Source organism: Sander vitreus, chromosome 9, assembly GCF_031162955.1.
Source record: "Sander vitreus isolate 19-12246 chromosome 9, sanVit1, whole genome shotgun sequence".
NCBI lineage: Eukaryota > Metazoa > Chordata > Actinopteri > Perciformes > Percidae > Sander > Sander vitreus.
In genome coordinates this window covers 2,052,851-2,077,724 of record NC_135863.1, presented here as the reverse complement: position 1 = coordinate 2,077,724, position 24,874 = coordinate 2,052,851, and the positions used below count along the sequence as shown (strand labels likewise).

The 24,874-nt window shown below is 41.0% G+C and overlaps 2 protein-coding genes across 4 annotated transcripts in view; one reads left to right on the top strand and one right to left on the bottom strand.

The window, feature by feature from the left end:
* Positions 1-9,634: 9,634 nt before the first annotated feature.
* cyldl (cylindromatosis (turban tumor syndrome), like) lies at positions 9,635-22,223 on the bottom strand. 3 transcript variants are annotated; one of them, XM_078258321.1, is made up of 15 exons: positions 22,116-22,223; positions 21,138-21,597; positions 20,234-20,488; positions 19,546-19,624; positions 19,282-19,460; positions 18,942-19,107; positions 17,288-17,423; positions 15,889-15,999; positions 15,241-15,332; positions 15,101-15,164; positions 14,858-14,990; positions 13,784-13,892; positions 13,547-13,665; positions 12,358-12,571; positions 9,635-10,670 (listed from the first exon to the last, which is right to left on the bottom strand). In XM_078258321.1, exons 2-15 carry the CDS (start codon positions 21,579-21,581, stop codon positions 10,486-10,488), a joined length of 2,286 nt encoding a protein of 761 aa, XP_078114447.1. In that variant the 5' UTR covers positions 21,582-21,597; positions 22,116-22,223; the 3' UTR covers positions 9,635-10,485. The 3 variants fall into 3 exon arrangements, with proteins under 3 accessions (XP_078114447.1, XP_078114445.1, XP_078114446.1); XM_078258319.1 differs by lacking the exon at positions 22,116-22,223 and adding an exon at positions 21,843-22,109; XM_078258320.1 differs by lacking the exon at positions 22,116-22,223 and adding an exon at positions 21,911-22,109.
* A 728-nt stretch (positions 22,224-22,951) lies between these two features.
* zc3h3 (zinc finger CCCH-type containing 3) overlaps positions 22,952-24,874 on the top strand; it is an 81,761-nt gene continuing 79,838 nt past the window's right edge. Inside the window, exon 1 of the mRNA XM_078258318.1 lies at positions 22,952-23,027. Within this exon, the coding sequence (XP_078114444.1) occupies positions 22,982-23,027 (46 nt within the window). The 5' untranslated portion in view covers positions 22,952-22,981. The remainder of the gene's footprint in view (positions 23,028-24,874) is intronic.

Genomic DNA, 24,874 nt, shown 5'->3' with positions numbered 1-24,874 from the left:
ATTGGCCCTCCCCCTCAGGTCAGGGGTTGTGTTTTTCAGTTAGTTTGTTCTCAAGACAAAGGGCTCACTGATCAGAGATGAGGAGCCTCCATCCACATGGGCAAAAAGGCCTTAGGCATAGGCGCCGATTTATGTTTTCCTCCGTGGGTGCTCACGGGCACACGCCCTTTAAAAAAAAAAGTAGTCCAAAAATGTTTGCTTTTCCAGTGTTTCCTCTAGAATTTTTTTTCAGCGGTGGCGGGGAGGGGGGGCGGTGTTGGACGGAGTATGGGCTTATCTGCTAATGTAAGCTACCGACCGTTACCTTGAAACCATCCAGAAAATAGACGGTACCGTAGGGTGATTTAACGTCACCGCTCATTTTACACACAGTTTAACAACAAAATAAAACGCTGAGTGAACATTACTAGCTACATTTTTCATGTTGGTTTTGAGCAGTATGCACCCCCACTAACCTGGAAAACGGCAGCGGCGAGTCAGAGGCCGAGGGACCGTCACAGCAGCGTGGCTAACATTAGCTTCCTGTCTCATCTGGGGTCTGATAAACAGTAAATTCATCAGAGTCAGTGTGCCCAACACTATTTTCCAATAAACTGTAGCTGTCATATTTCACGGGCGTGAGTGTGGATTTCATGTCGCGGCTTTCGTCGCTGTTTATCACTTATTGAGTGAAGTAGTACTCGCTCTGTTGTTTATTTGGTTGCCAAGACTTCGCGAGTGATGACGTCCTGTCACTGTTCCAGTTGCTCTGCTCACCCTAGGGGGAGAGAGTGCGGATGACAGTTCGCTTGAGTTCAGTGGAGCAGACGGCTCTACGACTTTATCACTTTTCATAAACAGCTGAAGGAGCGGTGGTGCGCGGTGTACATAGCGGAAACCCTGTTGTGAGTCTGCCCTATTTCTGATACCGTGGCGCTGGAAATTTTACCGTGGTGGACCGCCACTATGCTATCGAACGCTCATACATGCACTGTATAGTGGGGGGATGGAGCGGGGTCACTAAAGAGGCGTTTTCATCCGAGAGACGCTGTTTCCTATTGGTGACCCTAGAGGAAACCCAGACACAGGTGTTGCTGATTTGGGAAGCAAACAGTTTTCGACTGTGCCTTTGTGCCTTGCCTTCGGGGTGAGCAATTCGGTTTGTCGTTTTGGTTACATGTATTATGAGTCAAAGTTATTGCCGCTGTATGATATGTGGAGGTAAATAAACGGTGCGAGATAATTGTAACATTGAACTCTCCGTTTGCTGTGTTCGAGCGTACTGGCCGCACGTCTAAACCTAATCCGCCGTATTAGCAACCAGTACTAGACTTCGTTTAGGACTTAGTCAGTACAATCAATTTAGTTTGATGTAGAATTGGTAAGACATTTTCAGCTCCCAAATTAAAAAAACTATTTTTAACCTCCATGATGTTGCTCGATGAACATTCAAGGGATCGACAACAAAACGTATCTTCTAGAGATCAACATCTGTAGCAAACTTTACATTAATCCTTTCAATAGTTTTACAAATGTCAACCTCATGATGGCGCTAGATAAAAAGTCAGGGGATGACATACATGTATGCTTTGTTTCCTTACTTGTGTGTTTATGTCATTTGTGGTAATGTTTCATGTATGTCTTTTGGTGTTATTCATCTTATGTATGTCTGTATGTATGTCTATGTCCTCTTTCTTATATGAGCTACCCAGGGATGCAAAAAGAATTTACGCCCTGGCTGACAATAAAGTTCTATCGTATTGTGTCGTATCGTGTCGTATGGTATGACCAAAGTCAGAGGGATTTATCCTCTGGGCACCATGAATGTCTGTGCAAAATGTCACGGCAGTCATTCTTATAGTGGTTGAAATATTTTAGTCTGAACCAAAATGGTTTGCCATCGACGTTGCTCTGCACAAAGCCATGCCGCTGGCCAAACACTTCCAAACATGTTTCTGTATAACACATTTAGATTTTTTCTGCAGTCAGGCGTCTGTGTTCCCTGAATGCTTTCTACATGTGACGCTGACATTTGGCAGATGTCACATATCAGCCGTGAGAGTTGTTTCCACACAGCACAGCACGGTAAAGACATGTTTGTGCAGCTGTGGTTCTGCGGTAAAGACGTAAATGGAGCTTTAGGGAGGCAAATGCATTTCCCTCAAAGTACCAATATTAAGGTTGCAAATCAGTGACTGCAGTACGCACGTGGTACACAACGTAGGAAATTAACAGAAAACCTGCAGCCGGTGGGGGATCGATCAGTGGTTTCTCACTAAAAGCCACGTCTCATGGGCCCATTATGGGTAAACTCATCTCTGTTTATTGTGACGGATACATCAGCTGCGGTCCCCCAGGCAGCTTCTCTCTGAGCACGACAACAGACGGACATGATTTATGATTATTATTCCTCATTAGGGTTATTTATCATTGGGGCTTCATCATGCAACCAACTTCTTTTGAGACTTTTTCATTTCTTAATCTTCCTCATTCACGTGTCAACTTCACTCCCGTCACATGTCTCAGCTGTCGCTGCATTCTTGGCTGAAGTATAAAGGAGAACATGAAAAAATATAAACTACTCTGGGAGACATGTTTGAAGCTGCACATGAGACGCAGTTAACCTTTTCCAGTGCTAAATTATGCAGATTTAACACTGGCCAGCTGCCCTCTTTGTGACTACTTCCCATGACAGTCAGGGAGTGATATGCCCTCTATGATAGATGTATAGATCACAGTCCCACAGGCGCAGATGACATACAAATTTTAAATAATACCCAAAGATCACCCTCATCCACTCTTAATTAATTAATTAATTTCACACTCTAGAGACGTAAGCCACACAAACCCCTGTAAAGACAACTGTATTGGGCCCCGCATGTTTGCTTTAATGACAATTTATGAGCACTAATGCTGATAAGTAATTGAACGAGCATATGGCTATGAAAGTCGTTATTCTCGCAGGGTGGAGGGGGGGAGCAGTAAAAGCCTTTCTTCTCATGGGAGAAGAGGAACTTTTCTATGTATCTGAATTGATTAAAAGTGGACTTAGAGCAGAATAGAGATGTCCATAAAAAGCTTTAATTCATGTGTGACCATTTAAATGCAAATGGGTTATTAAAAGGAAAGAGGCAGAAGAAGAAAAAAAATGAAACCCCAAAGCATTGTCATTTATTTATTCATATATATTTTTAAATTTTACTTTTTTGCATAATGAATTACTCTATTTATTCCAGTTTTTAATGTTGGCCTATTCCAAACAATTAAGGTGGTATTTGTAAAACAGGTCAAATCAAAATGACAAACCGTGTACTGTTATAATGCCATAATATGTTATTATATCAACATATGCGACGCATTCTCATGAGCGAGTTCGTATGATATCATGCGAAAAGTTCTGCACACTAAAACGTATGATGTCGAACGAAAACTGGCTGGTCACGTGACATCGGCTACAGAGCTCCGTGCTACAGAGCGGCAGTGAGTCATTTTGACCGCCAGATTCCAAACTCTATAATCTCTCATGATAAATACCTAATTGTGATATATATATATAGTATATATCTATATATATATATACTATATATATATATACACTGCCTCCGTTTTTGCGTCTGCTGCGGTGCGTAGCGCTGCTCGGACCGTGTGCCGCTGCCATTTTTTCCTCCATAAACTCCGCTCTCGGTTCCTCTGCCAGTTGCTGCATGAACTTCGTCCGGGAAATTTTACTGCTGGTTCACTCCTTGGAGAGAATGTGTGTAATGATTCCAGCCAGTTGTAGGATATATAAAGTTATATGAACATGTAAACAGCCACCGGCCATCTACGTGTTCCGCGCCTCTCACAGAGCGAGCGCCCGGCGCTTGCCTTCTGATTCAGAACAGAGTCCATCCACGCCGTATTTATTGTAGTAGCCTACGTTACCGAGTCTGGCTTTGCCTTCGGCCCATCGGTGATGCCCACACTTATCTCAAGACAGCTTGTGACATTTCTGTGATAGAGACGATGATAGTTACTAAGCAACCAATATGCATCTTCAACTGGGAGAAAGATTACCGCGAAAGTCCGAGCGGTCCATATGACCGTGTGTGGCCGAAATAGGTACAAGTGATTGTATTTTCTTTGCCTTTTGTGTAATATGTATAAAAACTATTTTAAATGAAAATATAGACTATTTTAGGAAAAGTCAGGCAGCAGCAGGATTGTATTTTTTATTCAGTAAAGTTATTACACATATAAATTTCTGTTCTAGTGTTAAGGCGCTCCAGTTTAAGACCCCGGTCACAGCTCGGTTGTATCAGCGGCGGTTAGTAGATGTGTTTAGCCCCTACAGGGCTCTGCGACGCCGGCTACGGTGCTCTGCTTGGTGCTCCGTTGGATCAGCGATAGTAGGTGGTTCAGTTATCCGAGAATAGGTGACTGTGAGCCGGGTACAGAGCACCGCGAGCTAAGTTTAGGGTTGGGCATCGTTTGGATTTTAACGATTCTGATTCCAAATGCGATTCTTCCTTTCGATTCCGATTCTTTGAGGGGTGGAGTTGAAACGGGTCACATGCTTATTTCACAAATAAGAGGAACGTTTTTTTTTTTATTTAACGGTGGGTTGCAGTTTTTTTCAACGTAAAATAAAGCCACACTAAAGCGCCGCTTAAAGGAGAATTCCAGCCAATTTTTACGTTAATCTTGATCGCTATCGCTATAGCTACGCGAGTACTTTTGATAGATAAAGAAACGATTCCACTGGAATTTGGAAACGATTCCAAGTAGGAATCAGTTCTCGATGCCCAACCCTAAGAAAAAGTGAGCGTAATGTGGCAACGAATGTGAAGTTTAGGCACCGAAACGACTAGTTAAGTTTAGGAAAAATCGTGTGGTTTGTATTAAAACACTCCCAAGGAGCACACATTTCCTGGTGAAAGTCTTTTGTTTTCCCCAGGATGCGAACTCCTCTCCCTGGCTTCTAAGTCCTGTGTGTTAACGCCCACCCATCCACCCCAAACTCCTCTCTATGTGGCCAGCTGCGTTCTTAAACAGCAGCAGTCAATGTGGTGCGCCCTGCAAAAAAACAAACAAACGTGGAAATCATTCGAATTACAGTGCCTATCTTTTCGTAGCTTTTCGAACGTTGTTCATGAGAACAGGCTGACATATGTCAATTTGTTACCATGGAATTGGTAGCATTGCAAGCAATTGCCTTTATAAAACAGAATGAGAAAGTTGCTTTGTGACTTTGTGACGTTTACCTGAACAGCACAATGTCTCTTGTAAATCTGGGTGGATTTATCAGAATCTGTGTTGACACCAGCAGAAAGACGTCACCCTGACTTCCAGTCCATCAGGACTGATAACATTTGTTCCCTTTCCTGTGAGAAGCTTCCTGACTGCACACAGCCAAGATGAATGTGTTCAGATCTGAAATGGATAACAAGGACACACAGCGTATTGCAGAGCAGTATTTCATATTTGTAGTGATCAGCAGAGGTATTATTAGTGTTATATGAGTGTAGTTTTTCAACGTCTGCCAGTTTGTCTCCCTCTGCATGACATTAACAGATGCATCGGAACAATCTTTGTCATTTATGAATGTATATGTGTGTATCTTGATATATAGGCCTATATGGTCATATCCATAGCTTTTATTGATTTTCTGATTTGTTTATGGCTTCAGCGGACACCTCTCCAGTCATTAAGATAATCTGTTCTGACATTGATTCACTATTTTGTGGCACTCTGAACACTTCTGTTTTTAGTTTGTAGTTTAGTTTTCTTCAGGGTGTAGCCCTCAGCCAACCAGTCCTCCAAACCATACAACGATAGCATGGATCCTTTGTTCCCTACCCTCTAATACCGATGCATCAAACTCAGTTTCACTAAGGGGCCGCACTGGAAAATGAGAATCCCATCAAGGGCCAGACATGAATGGTTTATTGACATGCTTTTATTTCATTGAAAAATTCAAACATTTTTGACCTTATTATGTTGTGTCTTATATAACCTTCTCACTTACAGTTTGGTTCACACAAAGCCATAAAAAAAGTCAGCAAAAACGTTCCTTAGCCATCATACAATTTATTTGTCTATTTGCGAGGGGCCGGGTTCGGCCCGCGGGCCTCGAGTTTGACATATCTGCTCTAGTCTATATCCTTGACCAGATATCCATTTTAAACCCCGGTCGATTTATGCTTTTCTCAGATCTAAAATGAAATTCAGACAGCTCTCTTGTTTAATCTTCCAAGCACTCCGGTCCTTTTCTTTGTTTTAATTTATGAATTTTGCACTTTGACCAGCAATACAACATTTTGGCCAGCATCATCCATTCTGTCATGTATGGAAAACATGTCAGTCTATTTAGGGGAAAACAAGCTAAACATGCTTTTATTTCCTCATGTATTGGTGCGATGGTCTCCAAATGACTATAAATCAATAAGTGATTTCAAAGTCATTCATGGCCTGGACGCTGCCAGTAATGTATTCATCAAACTGTGTGCGTCCGTGTGTACACTGTAAAAAAAGGTTTTCATTTTTTGTCAGCAATACATGCTATTTCATGTTGTGTCAACAAAAAAATATATTTTGGACTTGAAACATTGCGTTGTTCTGACTATTATTATTATTGCAAGTTGCCCGTTGATATCAGTTGTTATACGAACTTCGTAATGAGTTGGAGGGACAAATTATTTTAGTACCCTCAACTATTATTAAGTTGGCAGCACAATCCAGAAAGTAAAACTCAAAATAATTTGTAATTTTAAGTTGATACAACTAAGCACTTTTCACAGCGTATGTATTTATGTATTTATGTTTTCAGGTAGATCAATTCCATTGTCGTTGCTGTGCGTTTGTTGTCTGCTATCTTATTCTTTATTCTTGATATTTTAAGAGTCCCTTTTCTTTGTTTTACTCTTATTTTAATGTTTTTTTTGTATGATGTTGTTTGTATTTTGTATTACTTGCTTCAGTTTTGTTCTGATCTATATATATATATATATATATATATATATATATATATATATATATAAATATACTGGATGGAACGTTGCTCAAGGATGGTACAAACATAAATGATTTCACTAGGAAATGATGGAATAGTATCTGGATCAATTGATTGATCTGCAAATGTTTTGGGATTTTGACAATGTTTTCTGTTACAAGGCTGCATGGTTGCATATTGAGAAGAGATAGATTAAAAACACTTTGATAAGGGTTATTTTGTAGCCTCATTAAAGGGTATAGGACCCGAAAAGCATTTGACTTCCTCCTACTCCCTTTCGGACAAGAGTATTTATTTATTTTGCTCATTCTTGCATCTTCTCTTTTCATAGTGAACTACTTTAGTGTCTTTTAATTTTAAGTTTTGTTTGTTTATTCTGTTCATTCATAGCTAAGTACAATTTGAATGATTTAATCTACAACAAGCTGTGTGTGTCACCGTATCAGGGGACGGCATAGAGAAACTCCAGACTGTCTGCACATTCAATAAAAAAAAAAGCATATTTTTCTCCAAACTAGCGAGATTCGAAATGTTATGTTGACTTTGATGTGGAAAAAGGTCCGCCGCTTTGGGCTCTGTGTTTTATTATGCAGACATTATCTTCTTTCAACAAACCCAGGAGAAGTTCAACTATACTGCTCAGACAAGCACAACTCTCCCCTTTATGTAAACACACACATGCAGAATCTGGACTTTTTTTGCATAGTGATGAATATGTTTGAAAATGCTGAGCCTGTCAGATTATTAAAAGGAATGCTTCTTTGTTGAGTTGCAGGGCCGTATATGAAGACAAGGCTGCTCGGCTCGCTGAAGCCGACTGTGCCCTCGGGTGTATTAAAAAAGAACCAAAGTCATCAGTGAGCAGAGCACAGCGCAGCACTCCAAACTAGTGTAGAGGTCATTCGCAGAGCTGATCACAGCAAGACGGAGGGGGAAACACGGTGGACAGCAGGATCAAAAGCATCCGCAATGAAGACAAATATCCACTGAGGCATCGTTTGAAAAAAAAAAATGAATAAAAAAAGGATGAGACGGAAAGAGTGAGGGCTAAAAGGATGTACACTTTAATGTAATCACCCTTGGTGTGTATTCCCATCACGTGAAGCTGTAGTGCATGCAACGCTGGACTGATCAAGATGAGGTTGGCGTGACACCGAAGCCTACTTCAAAGCCGACAAATCAGCGTTTTGTTGTACGTTTCTCATTTCAGCAAGGTTATGAATGTGACTGTATGCCTATGAAGTGTGCAACAGGGTAAAGCTTTAGTGCATGGGTCTACAATGTTTTTTAAGCCAAGGAACCCCTTATCTGAAAGAGAGACGGAGCAGGGACCCCATAGTACATATTGTATAAAATGAAGTTGCATAATAGACTGGACCTACAATAACGTGTAGGGCGACCTAAAGCCTTTACACATACCTTTTTGCATAGAATACTAAGCTATTAAAATAGCATATAATAATTGTTGACATTATTTTAATCATGTTTTAATGTTAAAACATACATGTGTCACAGTGAGTCCTCAGGATGAACTGTATCTGTGGATAGTTTACCTTAGTGACCATCTTCTTACATATAGGCCAGTGAGCCTATCGTCAGTGGGGATTTATATTTGCTAATAATTTGTTGGATTCATGTTGGGACTTTTTAATTAATTAACAATTATTTGGAGACTCCCCTGGATTGACTCTGAGGAGCCTCTATGGGTACCGGACCCCTTGATGAAGATCCCCGCTTGCGTCCGGCGACTTTTGCGTGGCAGAAACTCGAGAGAAGATTATGACCTCTTCTGAAGAGTCCGTCATGTTTTTTTAATCCTCCGTGTCCTCCTTGGCTACTAGCAACTGCGTGGAGAAGGGGTGGGGGGAGGTGCGCGGTCACCGAAGGCTTGCATCATATGGACGCGCCGACAGTTTAGTTGTCATTACTTAGAATTCCTCATGGGGGACGCACTACAGCTTTAATTTCCTGCTTTCAAAAGGAAACACCTCGCGTCCACACTACTCCGGCGTTTCCGAGCTCGTAAAGCGGGGACATTTGGAAAAGTTTCCGACCCTTGTTTCATGTTTGAAACCTCCCTGGTTGCTTTCCAGTCTGGACTTGCAGAAACAGATTTTAAAATGAAACATTGGAAGTAAAATTGACAGAAAGTCTAAAATCAGAGATCTGAGGACTGGTGTGATGACATCAGATCGTCTCATTTAAGTAAAAAAAAAAAATAAAAAATCTAAACAAAAGTACTAGAAAGTCACAGTTGCTACAGTACTTTTAAAGTTTGATTTAGTATTAATTTACAATTAGGAAGCTTTTCTGAAGTCTTGTATCTAAAATAATGATATAAAAAGTGTAAGAATTTTGGCTCCATCAGGAAGATATCTGGTGTTAAACGATAAAGGGATCTAATGATGCAACATTAGCACAGATAGTAAAGTCCTTGGAAATAATTAAGTCCAAAGTATGACCGTGGTTTTAAGTGGGCCCAGTTGCATACTGAAAGAATCCTGAGAAAATGATAAATAAAGCAACGCTGATACTTCATATATCAGAATATCAAATATTCTTTTAGGCTTTTGCCTTTTTGTGGTCTTCCTACAAACCAAAAATAGCCATGCGTCTATAAATAGAAATGTATCACCTGCTCTTTCAATAAAAACACGTGATGTGTGCAGGACTAGGGATACGTTTTATTACAATAACTAATTGTATTGTAAATCAGAACCAGTTGCAATAAACGTACAGTATAAATGGAAAGGTTTAGCCTTGACCTCTACGTAGCTATTGCCATTTGAGTGCAGTTTTTCCAACTTTATCCCAAACATCACATCAGTTAAGATGCTGAGAGATACAAAAGAGCATTTTCATATTCAATCTTTAAAAGAACAAATAATAGGAACAAATTCTACGGAAATATATAAAGCAACTGGTCCAGCCTGAACCCTTATTAGTAAAAAACATTATGGTACAATGGTGCTCTTACTGAGGACATTAATAACATTGTATTTGTAATATTACTGTTAAGTTTCATTTATTACAACAGGCCACTCTGAAATCATCATTATTATTTTTTATCTGCAACACTCATTTACTCAGTATAAAAATTGTAAGTATAACTTCTAAAGATAATTATCAAACACCAAGAGGAAGCAGTTAACTACATATCATATCATAGTGCAACTTTTGTCCTTCTAACACGTCAGTGATTGTCAATTTCTTGTCTTAATAGTGCAAAATGGTTGAGCACGCAACCTCAGTTTGTACTTTTTCTTAAAGTAAAGCAAAACAATATTGTTATAAATTATTTAAGCCTGATAATACTTTCCCAGCACCAGGGCAGAAAAAAAAAACTAAATATATATACACATTTTTTAAGCTTCACGTGTGTACTTCCACACATTCATAAAAGAATAGCAAATTAACCCACAAAGGAAATTACATGGAATTACAAAGGCAAACATATTTTTTTCCCCTCCCAATTTACATTTTGTGCAAAGAGTAAGCTGCGGGGCTGCGTCCGCTCAGCGATAGAGACACATGTTGGTGCTCTGGTACAGGTACATGTAGGCGTCACAAAAGAGACGTTTGGCCACGCCTTTCATGTCTCGAGGCACCTGATTGGCCAGCTCCGCCGGAGACATTTCCAGGTACATGCCGACCTCGGGGCAGGCGTGAACCTCCGGGATGTTGAAGCCGTCTCTCTCCCCTGAACACAACACAGAACCACTGAGCCACTGAGGACAGGTGTAAAACGTGCATGTGATGAGACAATAGCTGTGATCGGAACCTCATTCACTCACTCACTATTCCCTATAGAGTGTTTATTAGAAAGTGAACTAAATAGGGAATGCCCAAACGGGATTTCAGACACTACACTGAAAACTTTCTAAACATTGTTGCGTCAGTGGACGCTAGAAATGTGTGCGACGGAAGCGGGGCGCGCCCAGCATCATGTTGACAAACCGAAACAAAAATACTTGTAATACGTCCTACAACTAGGGCTGGGTACCGAATTCCATACTTTTTAGGCTCAAAAGGTGCTATAGGTGGGACTGCGAAGATCCAGGACTTAGCCAAAAAATTTGAACATCGACAACTTCTGAGTCCCTCCCCCCACAAGGGAGAATGAATGCGTGTGCATGAGCAGGGATTGACACGCAGTTAGACCCCCCCCCCCCGGCCCTGATTGGTGCATCTGAACACACTACAGGCTGTAGATGGTGCCAGAGGAGCCGGATTCTTTTTTAAATGACCTGCTTCATGTAGTTCTACTGGAACATCGGGTCAGTTTCAGCAAATATGACAAAAAGTTAGTTTTATAAGTCTTACCTACTGCACCTTTAAGTATCGAAAATGCCTCGTCATTCAATACCCAATTTCAATCCCTAAGTAGTAAATCTCATCAATGAGCCAATAAACACGCAGCATGCTTCTACCAAGACCTAATCATGTTTGTGATTGGCTGTCTAACGCGACATGTCGTAGAGAGACGCAGGAAAAACAAAAATACAAAGTTTTTGTGTAATGTCATTTCTGTTTTGTTTTATAAAATTGGTATAGAAAAAAAAAAAATGTTGTTTAGGAACTGGTAACCAAGTCACTGTATACTGTAACGATACCCAGCCCTACAACGGTTTAAAAACACATTCAAAAGCTAGGTCATTGCTTATACTAGACTTTTTATGAACGAAAGCCTGGTCCATTTCTCCTTTTCAGTTTTCGCGGGTCCTACTGCTTCGTCTTATTCTCCTCCGGGAAAACACGCCTGCGTTGCATTGTGGTATACGGGGGTAAAATGTAGGGTACATCCTATGTCCATTTAAGGACTTTATAGTGGACTATATAGTAACACGATAGGAGGATAATATGTGATATATACTAACGTTGCTGAATATCACGACAACGATATTACTTGCGATAAATAAACAGATATTAAAGTCAGCTCTGCTGCTTTCAGTAGTCTGCTAAAATACAACAAACTGCTCGATGAATTTAAAACAAATGAAAGGAAATCATTTCCAACATTCTTTTATTGAACTAATTAAACATTGAATTGAATATAAAAGGCAGCACTAAAAAAACAACAACAATGTGTTGGTTTAAAATGGTTTCATTGTAAAGTGCAGTTTTCTACTGATGTTTTCTTTCAACTAACACAAACGATCTCGGAGCGTCTTTCGTGGTATGTTGCAGCCTTTTGCGATGCGTTCATTGCGCGAGTTCATATTGCAATGACGATAAAGAAAACGGCCCTACTAAATAGTGAATGATATTCACCGCTGAGAATTCGAACGCCACTCCAAAATGGCAAACACACACTATATAGTGCACTATATCCGTGATAGGGAAACCGTTCCGAACACAGCTAACGCATACGAAAGCAGACGGCTCACCATGTCTGTCGGCCATGCTGTCAAAGAAGATCCAGTCTTGGCTGCTGCGACCGTGTTTGATGAAGGACACGTAGTGGCTGGTCTCGATGCAGAGCACAGCGAATAGCTCCAGCTTGTCTCGGATCAGAGAGTGAGGCGTGCCGCGGCCCGCGTAACCCTCGGGGATGCCCAGAGCAGCTGGCTGATGGGACTGGCGCTGAGGATGAGAGTGCACCTGGAACAAAAAACACGTGCAGTTAGGGCTGCGACTAATGACACGTTTCATTTTGGGTCAGCATGTGCTCGTGTGCTTTCACAAACTGTAATAAAACACTGTAATAGGTTGGAAACACTTTCTGCAACAACAGATTGAGCCGTAGAAACAGATTCACAAAGAATTGAGCCATATTTTCTTCTTTTTTTTCCCAGAGCTGGTGAAGTGGTGATGAGGTGGCTTCTATTTAGAGCAGCAAAGATTAACCTACGGTGGCCGACAGGGGCAAAGGCACTGCACACCGCTTTTCTTCTTGCATCGTTTCTGTATTTGCAGCGCGTTTGTGTATTTGGTTGTGTTGTGTGTATTTGCAGCGCGTTTGTGTATTTGGTTGTGTTGTGTGTATTTGCAGCGCGTTTGTGTATTTGGTTGTGTTGTGTGTATTTGCAGCGCGTTTGTGTATTTGGTTGTGTTGTGTGTATTTGCAGCGCGTTTGCTAAATGCTGCGCATGTGTCGTCAAATTAATGACGAGGTTTTCTTAATTTGCTTGTGTTTGGTCTATTTGCGTGCGTTTCATTGAGTTGCAGGGCGTTTGCCCACGTTGGCCACCGTATTAATCAATTTAATTATTCGCCAACTATTTTGATAATCGATTAATTATTTTGAGTCAAAAAGATTCTCTGATTCGAGCTTCTTAAATGTGAATATGTTCTAGTTTCTTCTCTCCTCTGTGACAGGAAACTCAATATCTTTGAGTTGTGGACAAAACAAGACATTTGAGGACGTCATCTTGGGCTCTGGGAAACACTGATTCACCATTTTCTAGACCAAACAAGTAATCGAGAAAATAATAGACAGATTAATCGACGATGAAAACAATCTTTATTTGCAGCCCTAGTTGTACTACATGGGAAAGTGTCAATCCATACCCTCAATACTCAACGAGCCCAGAGTTATGCTAAAGACAAAGACAAGAAAGAGAAAAATGGCCGCACCTGAGATGAACACGTCTTGCAGAAGATTTTGAATCCCGTCCGGCTGAAAAGAGGATCTGTGAAACAGTCGGGGCACTCTATCTGGGCCAAGTTTCCACACAGCATGCACTGCTGAGGACCTGAAACACACACACACACACACACACACACACACACACACACACACACACACGTTGTATTCCCAGAGTCCATTTCTGTCATGCTAGTGTGTGTGTGTGTGTGTGTATGTGACAGTACCTTCAGAGAGGAGGTCAGTGATGTCCAGCTCCAGAGAGGGAATGATCTTGTCAAACATCTTGAATTTCTTCCCAAAGCGAGGCATCTGGAGGATGAGGCAGGATGGCACCTGCAATTATTTGACAATGGAAAAATAAACAGAAGCTCACACACACCGCGCAGACAGACCACACAAAAATCAACTCCTTCCAGGCCGAGAAAACGGTCCAACAGAGACCTCTACTGGAGGGTCAAAGGAAAGCATCACATGAAAAAAACATTTCCTGACCAAAAGGATGGAGAAAACAGGTTTGATATTTACTACACAGATTAGCATCAATTGAGTTGACATAGCAGCAGAAACACTAGCCGTTCGATCTAGGAAAATGTAGCTACTGAAACAAATAGTTGATTAATTGGTTATTTCATAAGTAGTTGTTCTACAAATGCAAAGATTAGGCTGTTTATTTTAGTAGCATTATAAACTCATGATCATAATATGATTATTTAAAAGGTACATTTTTAAATATGTGACCTCTTTGTGAAGCATCATGCCTCTACTACTCTCGCACTGCTAGACCTTCCTCCACAGCGCTGTGGAGGAAGGTCTAGCTAGTCCACACAGCATTCCTGGATGGGAGAAAAACGTGCTGTGTTTTATTGGCATTTCTTTAAACCAATCACAATCGTCTTGGGCGGTGCTAAGCGCCAGACGGAGCCATGGTGCCTCTGCAAAACAGCCTCGGGAAGGAACTTGTTTTGGTGGAACGTGTGTACGTTCAAAAGTTGCTTTAGTCGTGCAACAGAAAACTCAGATTGGACAGATAGTCTAGCTAGCTGTCTGGATTTACCCTGCAGAGATCTGAGGAGCAGTTAACCACCGGAGTTTAAAATGCCAACACAAAGAAAGCGGAAGGTGACGGACATCCGGCCCAAAAGAGTGACATCCGGCAGAATTTCCGGTGGCACCGGATCAATCCCGGAAGTGGAACGTCGTGGATATAGACTATGCCACTACTAAAGCTAATGACATCAAATGTGGTTAACTGGCATTACTGTTTAAGAAGAGTGTAACAGAAATCCCCGGGATCTCACCTCTGCCAGCTTGAGTCCGGCCGTGTGGAAGGAATGCTCCAGCAGCTGCTGGACTGTCGGCAGCACCAGGCTGTGGTTCTGGTCCAAGAAGATCTGATAGCAGTAACTCTCCTGCACTTTACCGGCCGCTGAGCTAAACGGGAGAGGGAGAGAAATGGGAAGCGTGAATGGAACTTCCTTAAAACGTTACTTGTATTCAAGCTATGCAGTAAGTATAGGTACGCAGCGTTGGTGTAGCTGTACAGTTTGAGTAGAGGATCCAGTGCAAGGATGTGGTGCATGATGACAGTAAGGAACTCCTCTGGATCTGAAAGAGAACAGTCACATCAACTGTCCCGTTGAAACACAAATCAGCTGTTTGAAAGATTCCAGATGAAACTGACCCTTCTCATCCGTGGTGAAGGAGTGACTGTAGCCGTGGTTCTGCAGCTGTTTCCGGAGCTTCATGATGTGCCGCCCTTCCACAAAGCCCTTACTGCAAAGAACATGCATGAGAGTATGTATACATTATTAAATGACATAATGCTGGTCACCCAACTTGGATACTTCGAGGCACCAAGCGAATTGCCTTCATAGTATCTAAAAATGCCTTGTTACTCAATACCAGTTTCAATTCCTGACGAGTAAAACTCAGCGTAGGTGAGCCAATAAGCATGCAGCATGCTTCTACCAAGATCTAATAATGCTGCTGATTTGCTGTCTACACGTCGTAGAGGCATGCAGGAAAGACTCTACGTCACACACAGAGACGGGGCTCACGTGTGTTTGCTGTCGGGTTTTGAGAGGCTTGAAAAAAGTGTGCGTCACATCGGTGTAAAAACCTGTACGGCAATGTGTAATGTTCTTATTTGTTTTTGTTAAAATGGATTTAAAAAAAAAAAAAAAAAAAACTGGTATTGAAAAAAAAAAAAAAAGTAGCGTTCAGGAACCGCTATCAATGTCACGGTATCAAAGTTTTTTGAACGATACCCGGCCCTAAAATGACCACAAAAAGAATTCAATGTTTTGCAAAATACATAAAAAGCACACACCTGCGGAGGGGATTAACAATGTCATGGAGCAATGTGTTCTGAATCGGGGCATCTTGAGGTTCTGTTGATTTAAACAGCATGGAGTCCAACACAGAGGAGCAGGAAAACAAGCTGAAAGCACAGGCAGAAACAAGAGTTACCAACAGCCTGTTTATATTCCTTTCAGCGTAAAAAATTATTTTCCAAAGCTCTCAGTGCATTCATTTCAGGAAGACTTAGCATTTTAAAATGTATAATTTACAGCCAGAAAAAAAACGCTGCCTTCATGAGCTGGGTTGTGCACAAAATCCAGAAGACTAAAAAAAGAAACGGACTCATTTTAAATTACGATGTGAATTTGCTTGAGTTGCCTGGGCTACTGTTCAGAAGATGAATCTCAAACATTTGACACCGATGCATCCTTCAATGCAAAAATGGTCCCTGTTTGCGAGTGTATTCCACTGACTGTAGTGTTACTTGGCCAAAAAATATGGTCAGTCTATCAACTAACGCAGGTGTAAAGTCTGAATTCCACAACATACAGAAACTCACAGCTGTCTAAAACATATTGTCTTGATGTGATTTGGACAGTTGTCTATAATAATGTAAAATACATGCGATTTGTATAGTAAATGGGACGAAAACCAGCTGAACTTCCTAAAAAGACCTTAAAGGTCCCATGACATGCTGCTTTTTGGATGCTTTTCTATAGACCTTAGTGGTCCCCTTATACTGTATCTGAAGTCTCTTTTATATAGACCTTAGTGGTCCCCTAATACTGTATCTGAAGTCTCTTTTATATAGACCTTAGTGGTCCCCTAATACTGTATCTGAAGTCTCTTTTATAAAGACCTTAGTGGTCCCCTAATACTGTGTCTGAAGTCTCTTTTATATAGACCTTAGTGGTCCCCTAATACTGTATCTGAAGTCTCTTTTATATAGACCTTAGTGGTCCCCTAATACTGTATCTGAAGTCTCTTTTATATAGGCCTTAGTGGTCCCCTAATACTGTATCTGAAGTCTCTTTTATAGAGGCCTTAGTGGTCCCCTAATACTGTATCTGAAGTCTCTGTGGCCTTGACCAACTGCCACTTTTCTTGTTTTCAAGCCATGATGTCTCTCTCTCATGGGTGGGCCAAATTCTCTGGGCGGGCAAAGCAGAGAAAGGGGAGGTAACCTTTCCCCTTATGACCTCATAAGGAGGAGATTCCAGATCGGCCCATCTGAGCTTTCATTTTCTCAAAGGCAGAGCAGGATACCCAGGGCTTGGTTTACATCTATCACCATTTCTAGCCACTGGGGGACCATAGGCAGGCTGGGGGACTCATATTAATGTTGAAAAACCTCATAAAGTGAAATGTTCATGCCATGGGACCTTTAGAATGCGTAGTATTTATTGTCATATGTTTCCCATCCTGACCTGAAGAGGGCAGCATCCATGTAGCAGGAGTTGCAGTGGCCTTGGATCCCCTTCATTCGTCCAATCAAAATCTGGTTAACCTGCTCGGTGCTGATTGGAGGAAAAGTCTCCAGCTTCCCCGCACTGTGCTCTACCTCTAAAGTAACACACACACACACAATGTATATATATATATAAAATATATGGTTATATATGTAAAGACATAAAACCATAACACATAATATGCATGTGCAGCTGGTGATGATTGCTAAAGTGTTGCCTCTTGTACAGTTGTTAGAGAAACAATAAACATCCAATACTGTATTTACTGCATTGTCAAAAGTTTGTGAACACCCCGGTCTACACACGGAAGTGTATTTTTGGTCCGGGGCTGTGTGGTGTGGAGGAATTTCATTGGTCGGCGCAGAGCCCTGACCTCGACCCCGCTGGTTTTGGAATGACACGTTCAACTTTCACATGTGGGTGTAATGTGCAACTGTGCAGGTATTCACATACTTTTGGCCATATAGTGTTATTCCCTATTAGTAATGTTTCTTTGCATTTTAGTTTCTAAAATGTATCTGAGCTGACATATTTTTCTTGAAGATATTTCATTACATTAAAATAAAAAGAAGATAGAAAGTATAACTATTTTGGGCATGGGTCTCATACACTTTCTGTAATAAACCATAAAACAAAAATCCTGTCAGCAACATGATGACGATAGAGAAGTCGACGGCAAGCAGCTTTTTGTTTACATTCAACATGGCGGCAACCGAAGCGCAGCAACCCGTAGATGTCGCTGTCGCTGCTACGTCACCCGGATCGTTGGTCTGATTGGTTGGAGGACTATCCAATTGCGTACAGAGTCATTTGAACTACGCCCGTTGATCACGCCTCGTGTGCAGTAGAAAATACAGAGCAGACTCCCCAGACTGATGTTCAGTCTTAAAAGATTGAGCTTGGTCTGGTGATAGCCAGACTAGGTCCGTGGTCTACTTGGTGTCAGTTTAGGGGTTCTTGACATGGAAAAGTTTGGGAGCCACTGGCCTACAGCACCACTGTTTCCACAAGGTGGCATTAACTGACTTAGACTTGTCCTCTATAAAAACACAGCACACAACAACATAACAAAACTGTGAACAAGGATATACAGTCCTTCCAGAAAAATGCAGAGTTTTTTTTTTGATTGTTGCGGGCAAAACTCCTTGATTATGCGGCACGTTTTCTTAAAGAATGCGATGGAATATACGGGATATTTCTGCAATGACATTGCAGGAACTTGCAAAAACTGCGGTTTCATCGCGGGGTTCGCAGCTTTTCGATGAGGTTCACGTGGCGTAATTACGTCACTTCATAACGTTCCCATGGCAACAGGGGAAAATGGCTGCTCTTGTGTGAAGTAAACGCAACATTTTTCAACTTTCTGCTAAGAAATATGGGACTTTTTTTGCAATGAAAGTGCGGGGATTATGAAATCATGCAAACCAGGCATATTTTACGCGGAAATTGGCAATTTATGCGGCGAAAGTGCGGCGTATTTGAAAAAAATGCGGCCCCTGCATAAATATGCAGACTTTGGCTGATTATGCATTGAATTATGCGATCGCATTATCACGTTTTTCTGGAGGGACTGGATATGCTCAAGATTAAACTGAACGAGTGTTGTTCTCACCTGCGTCTTCCTGTTTTGGCATCCTTTCGCTGTGATTGGCTGATGTGCTCTGAAATCTTGAGTCAGGACGGCAGGAGCTAAGCTTCACAAACAGAGCCCTTTTGGGGGGACAATTGAAGAAACGCTCACTTTTAAAGGTACCATCACTCACTCCATGGTCTTCCTCCTGGAGACAGATATACACAGATGAAAAATGTCATTACATTTAAGATCAACTGAAAGGAAAAAATATATCTATAAACAATTAACCTGTCGCAGAAAGTGAACCAACAGCCCACTGAGGTCATTTGTCCATATCAATAGATTTTAATCTCCACAGTAACATGTCAGTATACATTACCAGCTCAAGTCCAGCCATGGTTTCCTGCCGAGTAGGCAGACTGCCGATCCAGCGGATGATTCCATATGAACTGCCTTTGCCTAAGGTCACCTCCACCAAAGAGTTCACACTCAGATCCAAGTACAGATCATCAGTGTTTGGTTCCACCGGGGATGTATCAACATCCATGCTCTCTGGCTCTACAGTGAGGAATAGATTTGGGTTAGATTTCTTACAAATGTGGGTAATAGCTTTACACCTCATCATGTCAAGAGTTGCTCAAACCTGCAGGCACCTCCCCCTTAAAAACCGACTCCAGTGGAACGTCAACTTCGCCCCCTCTCTTTCCATTCTCGTCTGTGTCCTGAAAACACCAACAAAGACAAATTATATATATATATATATATATATATATATATATATATATATATATATATATATATATAAATAAATAAATAAAGTACTGCAAACTGCTAACTATGTACTGAAGGAAGTGACTACTTCCAAATCGGAAGGTTTGGTGGTATAAGAGAACTCAAAGATGAGCAGGCGCATATAAACTGCGACAACATGGCGTTTGATGGCTAATCCCAAACAAGTAGTATGTACAGACATGAGAATTATAAGCATCGCCTTATACAAAGGATGCCAGAAAGATCACCTGCGCAAAAAAACAAAGTCTGAGTCACAGACTATGTCGTTTGAATAATGCCAGGATAGTTGCCAGATTAATTCATTTACATTTGAATACTTTTAAGACCTTTTTAATAAAGGTCAATTTCTCATTGCAGAAATAACTGAGAACAATTGGTCAAATATTAGGAATTAGTACACATGACTGGTATGTTTTATTTACCAGAAGAGCAATGGGTGCATTTTAAAACATAATCTAAAAGGAGCAACACACCCTATTTTATTTTGTGATACTATTTTATTTATATATTTGGATTTTTTTCATGCATATATTACTTACTGTAGAGATCCGGACAACATTTAGCAACACATCCACAACCATTCCATGCCGACATGTATCATTGACAAAGTAAGTGACTCTATCTCCAGGATTGAGCTCTTCTGTTTGTGAGTGCGCAGGGATGGAGGGTGACAAGGAGCTGGGCACCACAGGCCTGACTCTGGAGAATGGGACAACAAGGTCACAATCTTTTATACAGGAGGAGGATTTATTTTGGTAGGACCCATTCGTCATCACCTTCCTTTTGTTTTCTCCCTAGGGGGCAGAAAAAGAAACACCAACTTTAACTGTACGTTTTAATTTCTGTGAACACCACAAACTCAATTCCATTCACCTCCATTGTGTTGGAGTGGAGGCAGCAATATCAGAGATGCATACCTCAAAACTGGAGCAAAAAGCTATGAGCATGGACAGATACCAGTAGGGGAAAGCAGTACATAAAATGTATTTTCGGATTTTAGATTCACCAAAAATGTTTGAATTACTATGAATGAAAACACATCGTACCTCGCTGCACTCACCAAGGAATGCAAAACAATATACGATAGTGCTTTCTTCCGTCATGAAACGGGCATCAAGTTCTAAAAGTTCATAAATTAAACACAAAATCTCAGAGAAAATCCTGTAGGCCCATACACAGCTGCGTACCATTCATACCCGCCAGCTACCTTTTTAAAAGCTCATCTTCCCTTGTGCAAAACTACGGTGCCATGAAAGGGACACATTTCAACATTACAGGTGCACAGAATTTCCAGTCAATCACATACCAATACCATTAAAGCACATACAAATATCAAAATATTTGTGAATAAGTTACAAACATTTACACAGATATTTTACCAATAACCCAACTCATACTTATTTCGTTAAATCAGCAGGTCTTTTACAACTTTTAAAGTCCCACCTGCAGTTTAATGCCAAAGAACGTTCCTGATAAGGGAGCAGAATATGTTGACTCCGGATGTCTTCCAATGTAGCTAAGGATGCCTCGAAGCTTCTCTCCTCCTTCTTCCACAGTCACTTCAGTACCCAAAGTGAGTCCTTTTGCTGTTCGAAGAGCATCTCTCTCGTTGAACCACTTCAGCCTCTCCTCATCCACAGACAGGGCTAGCAACAGCTCTGCGTCCTCTGCACTCAGCTCTTCCATACTACTCGGCTCTAGGTAATACTCTATTACTGAAAGTGAGCCCATGACGAAGACGGGCACATGTCTGGGCGAACGAGAGCTTGTTCTAAAGGATGACCTGTGCTTGTACTCACTGATGTAGCATAGGCGGCCAGCACTGATGCGTCCTGGGAATTCAGGTTTTCTTGTTATGATGAAATATAGGTTTCTTGTTGACGTCATGTTGCTGAGCAGAATACTGTACGCACGTACACACACACACACACACACACACACACACACACACACACACACACACACACACACACACACAATGTACGTATAAGTGTTACTACAATAACAATAAGCCTATTATCAATTTTGTAGACAACACTCAAGCTAGCCCGCTAACTAGCTACAGCACTGAACTAGCTAACATTAGCTAACTGTCGTTATAACCGTCGAAATCATAACAAACGTTGAAAGTAACGTAATTGGAACAACCTTAATCTACAATAGTTCGGGTTGTTTCCCCATACACTCTCAAGCATTTGTCACAAAGCTAGCCTTGCCTTCAGTTGTGTAGCAACTTTAAAGTTTGCTTTCTGTTTAATCTTTGTTCTTCTGGGCTTATGTCCGAACCAGCTGCGTTAAGTTTTACTTCCCCTTTCATTTCATTTCACAGCGGCGTCACTGGCGTTTCATGCTCTTCCAATAGAAATTACGATAGAAATGTTATTTCTAAACCACGTAAACAACTTGCTGCCAATAACGTACTTTTTCAAAACTAAATGTTAGGAATATTTTAAAGTGACGAAGTTTGTTGTTTTTAAATCAGTTGACATCCAGCAGCAGGTCGTTTGATGTTAATGGTTAAATTAGGCCCTCCGTACTGTCTTACAGACATCCAACAAGAAGGTTTAGTCACGTAAATCCTGTTATATAAGTACATATAGCTAGTGTATCGATATAGAGGTTTCCCACTAACACTTCGTGGTATATATCCATGGAGATAGTTTCGGTGCTCAGGTTTTATATTTTTCTCTGTGATATCGCCATGACACCCCATTAGTTTATTTGTTGTGCGTACAATATTTAAAAAATAAACAAATACACAACAGCAACTTGTCTTCTGTAGAACAGTGGCCCCAATTAATAAAATGAGTTTTTGTAAACAGTTTTTACTGGAACCGCTTTCTGGCAAAGAAGTGACTTAGTCTTGATTGACAGACAATTGACTTCGTGATGAACAGAAATGTAAAATAAAAAATAAATCAAAACAGTCATCCGAAAAAAAGACATTTTGAAACGACCTGTTATAAAATCAGTTAATGTGTCAATAAGTATGGTCCTAATTGAAAAAAAAGAAAGAATTCATAATGTATATAATAATAATTTCTTAAACTAATATTGAACACCTTGAGTGTCTATAAAAGCCTACCAATTAATCCTGTCAAATAAAAATGGTTGCTGCATGACACTTGTCTCTCAAACGTAATTCTGACCTGTAAGACAAGAATCAGGGTTAATTTGTAACCTCTAGTCATCGCAGACCTCGTTCTGTGATTGGTCTGTGTAAAATACGTCATCCGAAAGCGTACATTTTTGTCGTAGTTTGATGACCAAACGATTCAGTTGTAAACATGGAGGAGAGAGAAGCACTGAAGAGGCAAATTGAACTTCTACAAAGTAAATCTCTCTTGTTAAATGTTGTCGGTTTATTTGGAAGCAGCCTGGGTTAGAACATGTTTTTAATGGTTACGCTCTTTACATTCAGAGCTGTCGTGTGGATGTGAGCACGTGTTTCGAAGTGTTCAAAAATGAACGTTAGGCTAACCGTTAGCTTTTGCCTCCAGTACAAACTGCCCACACGTCTCAGGAGAGACGTTGGTGCCTTTTTCTACCCTTCATGATACACGACATGTGTAACGTTAGATGTGTAGCTTTAGTTAGCTGATATAGTCTGTATTACATTTTCATCGGATGTAAATAACTAGTTCACCGTCAACAGGTTAGCTTAGCTAACGTTAATGATTCAACTGCGAGGAATAACGTTACCGGTTAGCTAGCTAGCTAACGGTCGGTTCAGCCAACAAATTAGCCTTCACGTTACAGAAAACCGTGTTTCCCCTTAACGTTACACCTGGCAGTATTTAGCTAACGACATACTCCCCAGTATAGAGTACACAGTAACGCTACTGGTGGGTGACAACGAAAGAAAAACACAACACCAAGTGTACATTGTTGTTCCACTACAATCCGCCAGAACAGCTTCAGTACTCCTTGTCATAGACTGACGTTAAAAGAGCCTGGAACTCTGCAGAGATTAACAACTTTCTTCCGAAAGATATTTCCTCATTTGATGACGATAATGCTGGTGGTGAATGACTCATATGTCGCTCCAAGATGTCCAATCAGTTTAGAGAACAGTAGTGTAACGTGTGAGCGGTAATTTCCCGGAATGGCAGTTTTCATTACGCTCAGTGAATAATGACACAAACAAGTTACAACATGAAATAGATATAAAAGGTACAGGAACACTGGTTTCTTTTTATTTAACATGGAATTTTTTTTTAATGTTGTAAGCATCCACTCACAATTATTTTTTTTCATCTTCAAACTAAACCAACACCATCTACATGACTAAATGCAATTAAAGTGAAGTGAGAAATATATTTTGCTGGGTAAACCGACACTCTTACATGGTTTCTGTTTTCTTGTTGTTTATCACTCTGTATGGGTAGGGTTGGGTACCCAAACCCAGTTCCTACGCAACCGGTAAGAATCGGACCGGATTAGATCGCAAATTTCGGTTCCACTTAACGCGTCGACTGAAATATTTTCCCTCTGTCGCTCTGAAACGGATGTAAAAATATCACACTTTCTCTGTAGTCTACGGTTAGCTAGCTACCGTACATGTAGGCTACTTTTAAAATGCCATATTTTCCCTCTGGGCTCACCAAAACGGACGTAAAAGCATATTAAAGGTCCCATGGCATGAATATTTCACTTTATGAGGTTTTTAACATTAATATGAGTTCCCCCAGCCTGCCTATGGTCCCCCAGTGGCTAGAAATGGTGATAGGTGTAAACCGAGCCCTGGGTATCCTGCTCTGCCTTTGAGAAAATGAAAGCTCAGATGGGCCGATCTGGAATCTCCTCCTTATGGAGGTCATAAGGGGAAAGGTTACCTCCCCTTTCTCGGCTTTGCCCGCCCAGAGAATTTGGCCCACCCATGAGAGAGAGAGACATCATGGCTTTCAAACGAGCAATGTGGCAGTTGGTCAAGGTCACACCCCCACCCTCCACCTTGCCCTCCCTCTCTCCTCCTCAATAGCTACAGACACAGAAATGGCACATCCTAAGGAAAGCTCATTGGACTGGCTCTAGTGGCTGTAATTCTGCACCAAGGCTGAATTTCAGGAAAGAGACTTCAGAGACAGTATTAGGGGACCACTAAGGCCTATATAAAAGAGACTTCAGATACAGTATTAGGGGACCACTAAGGCCTATATAAAAGAGACTTCAGATACAGT

Coding starts and splice junctions, on each gene's coding strand:
- cyldl (XM_078258319.1), bottom strand. CDS start 21,889: ATGCTTGAGAGTGTATGGGGAAACAACCCGAACTATTGTAGATTAAG. Junction 14,991..15,100: donor CTGGATCCTCTACTCAAACT/GTACAGCTACAC, acceptor TCTCCCGTTTAG/CTCAGCGGCCGGTAAAGTGC. Junction 13,666..13,783: donor CACTGACCTCCTCTCTGAAG/GTACTGTCACAT, acceptor TGTGTGTTTCAG/GTCCTCAGCAGTGCATGCTG.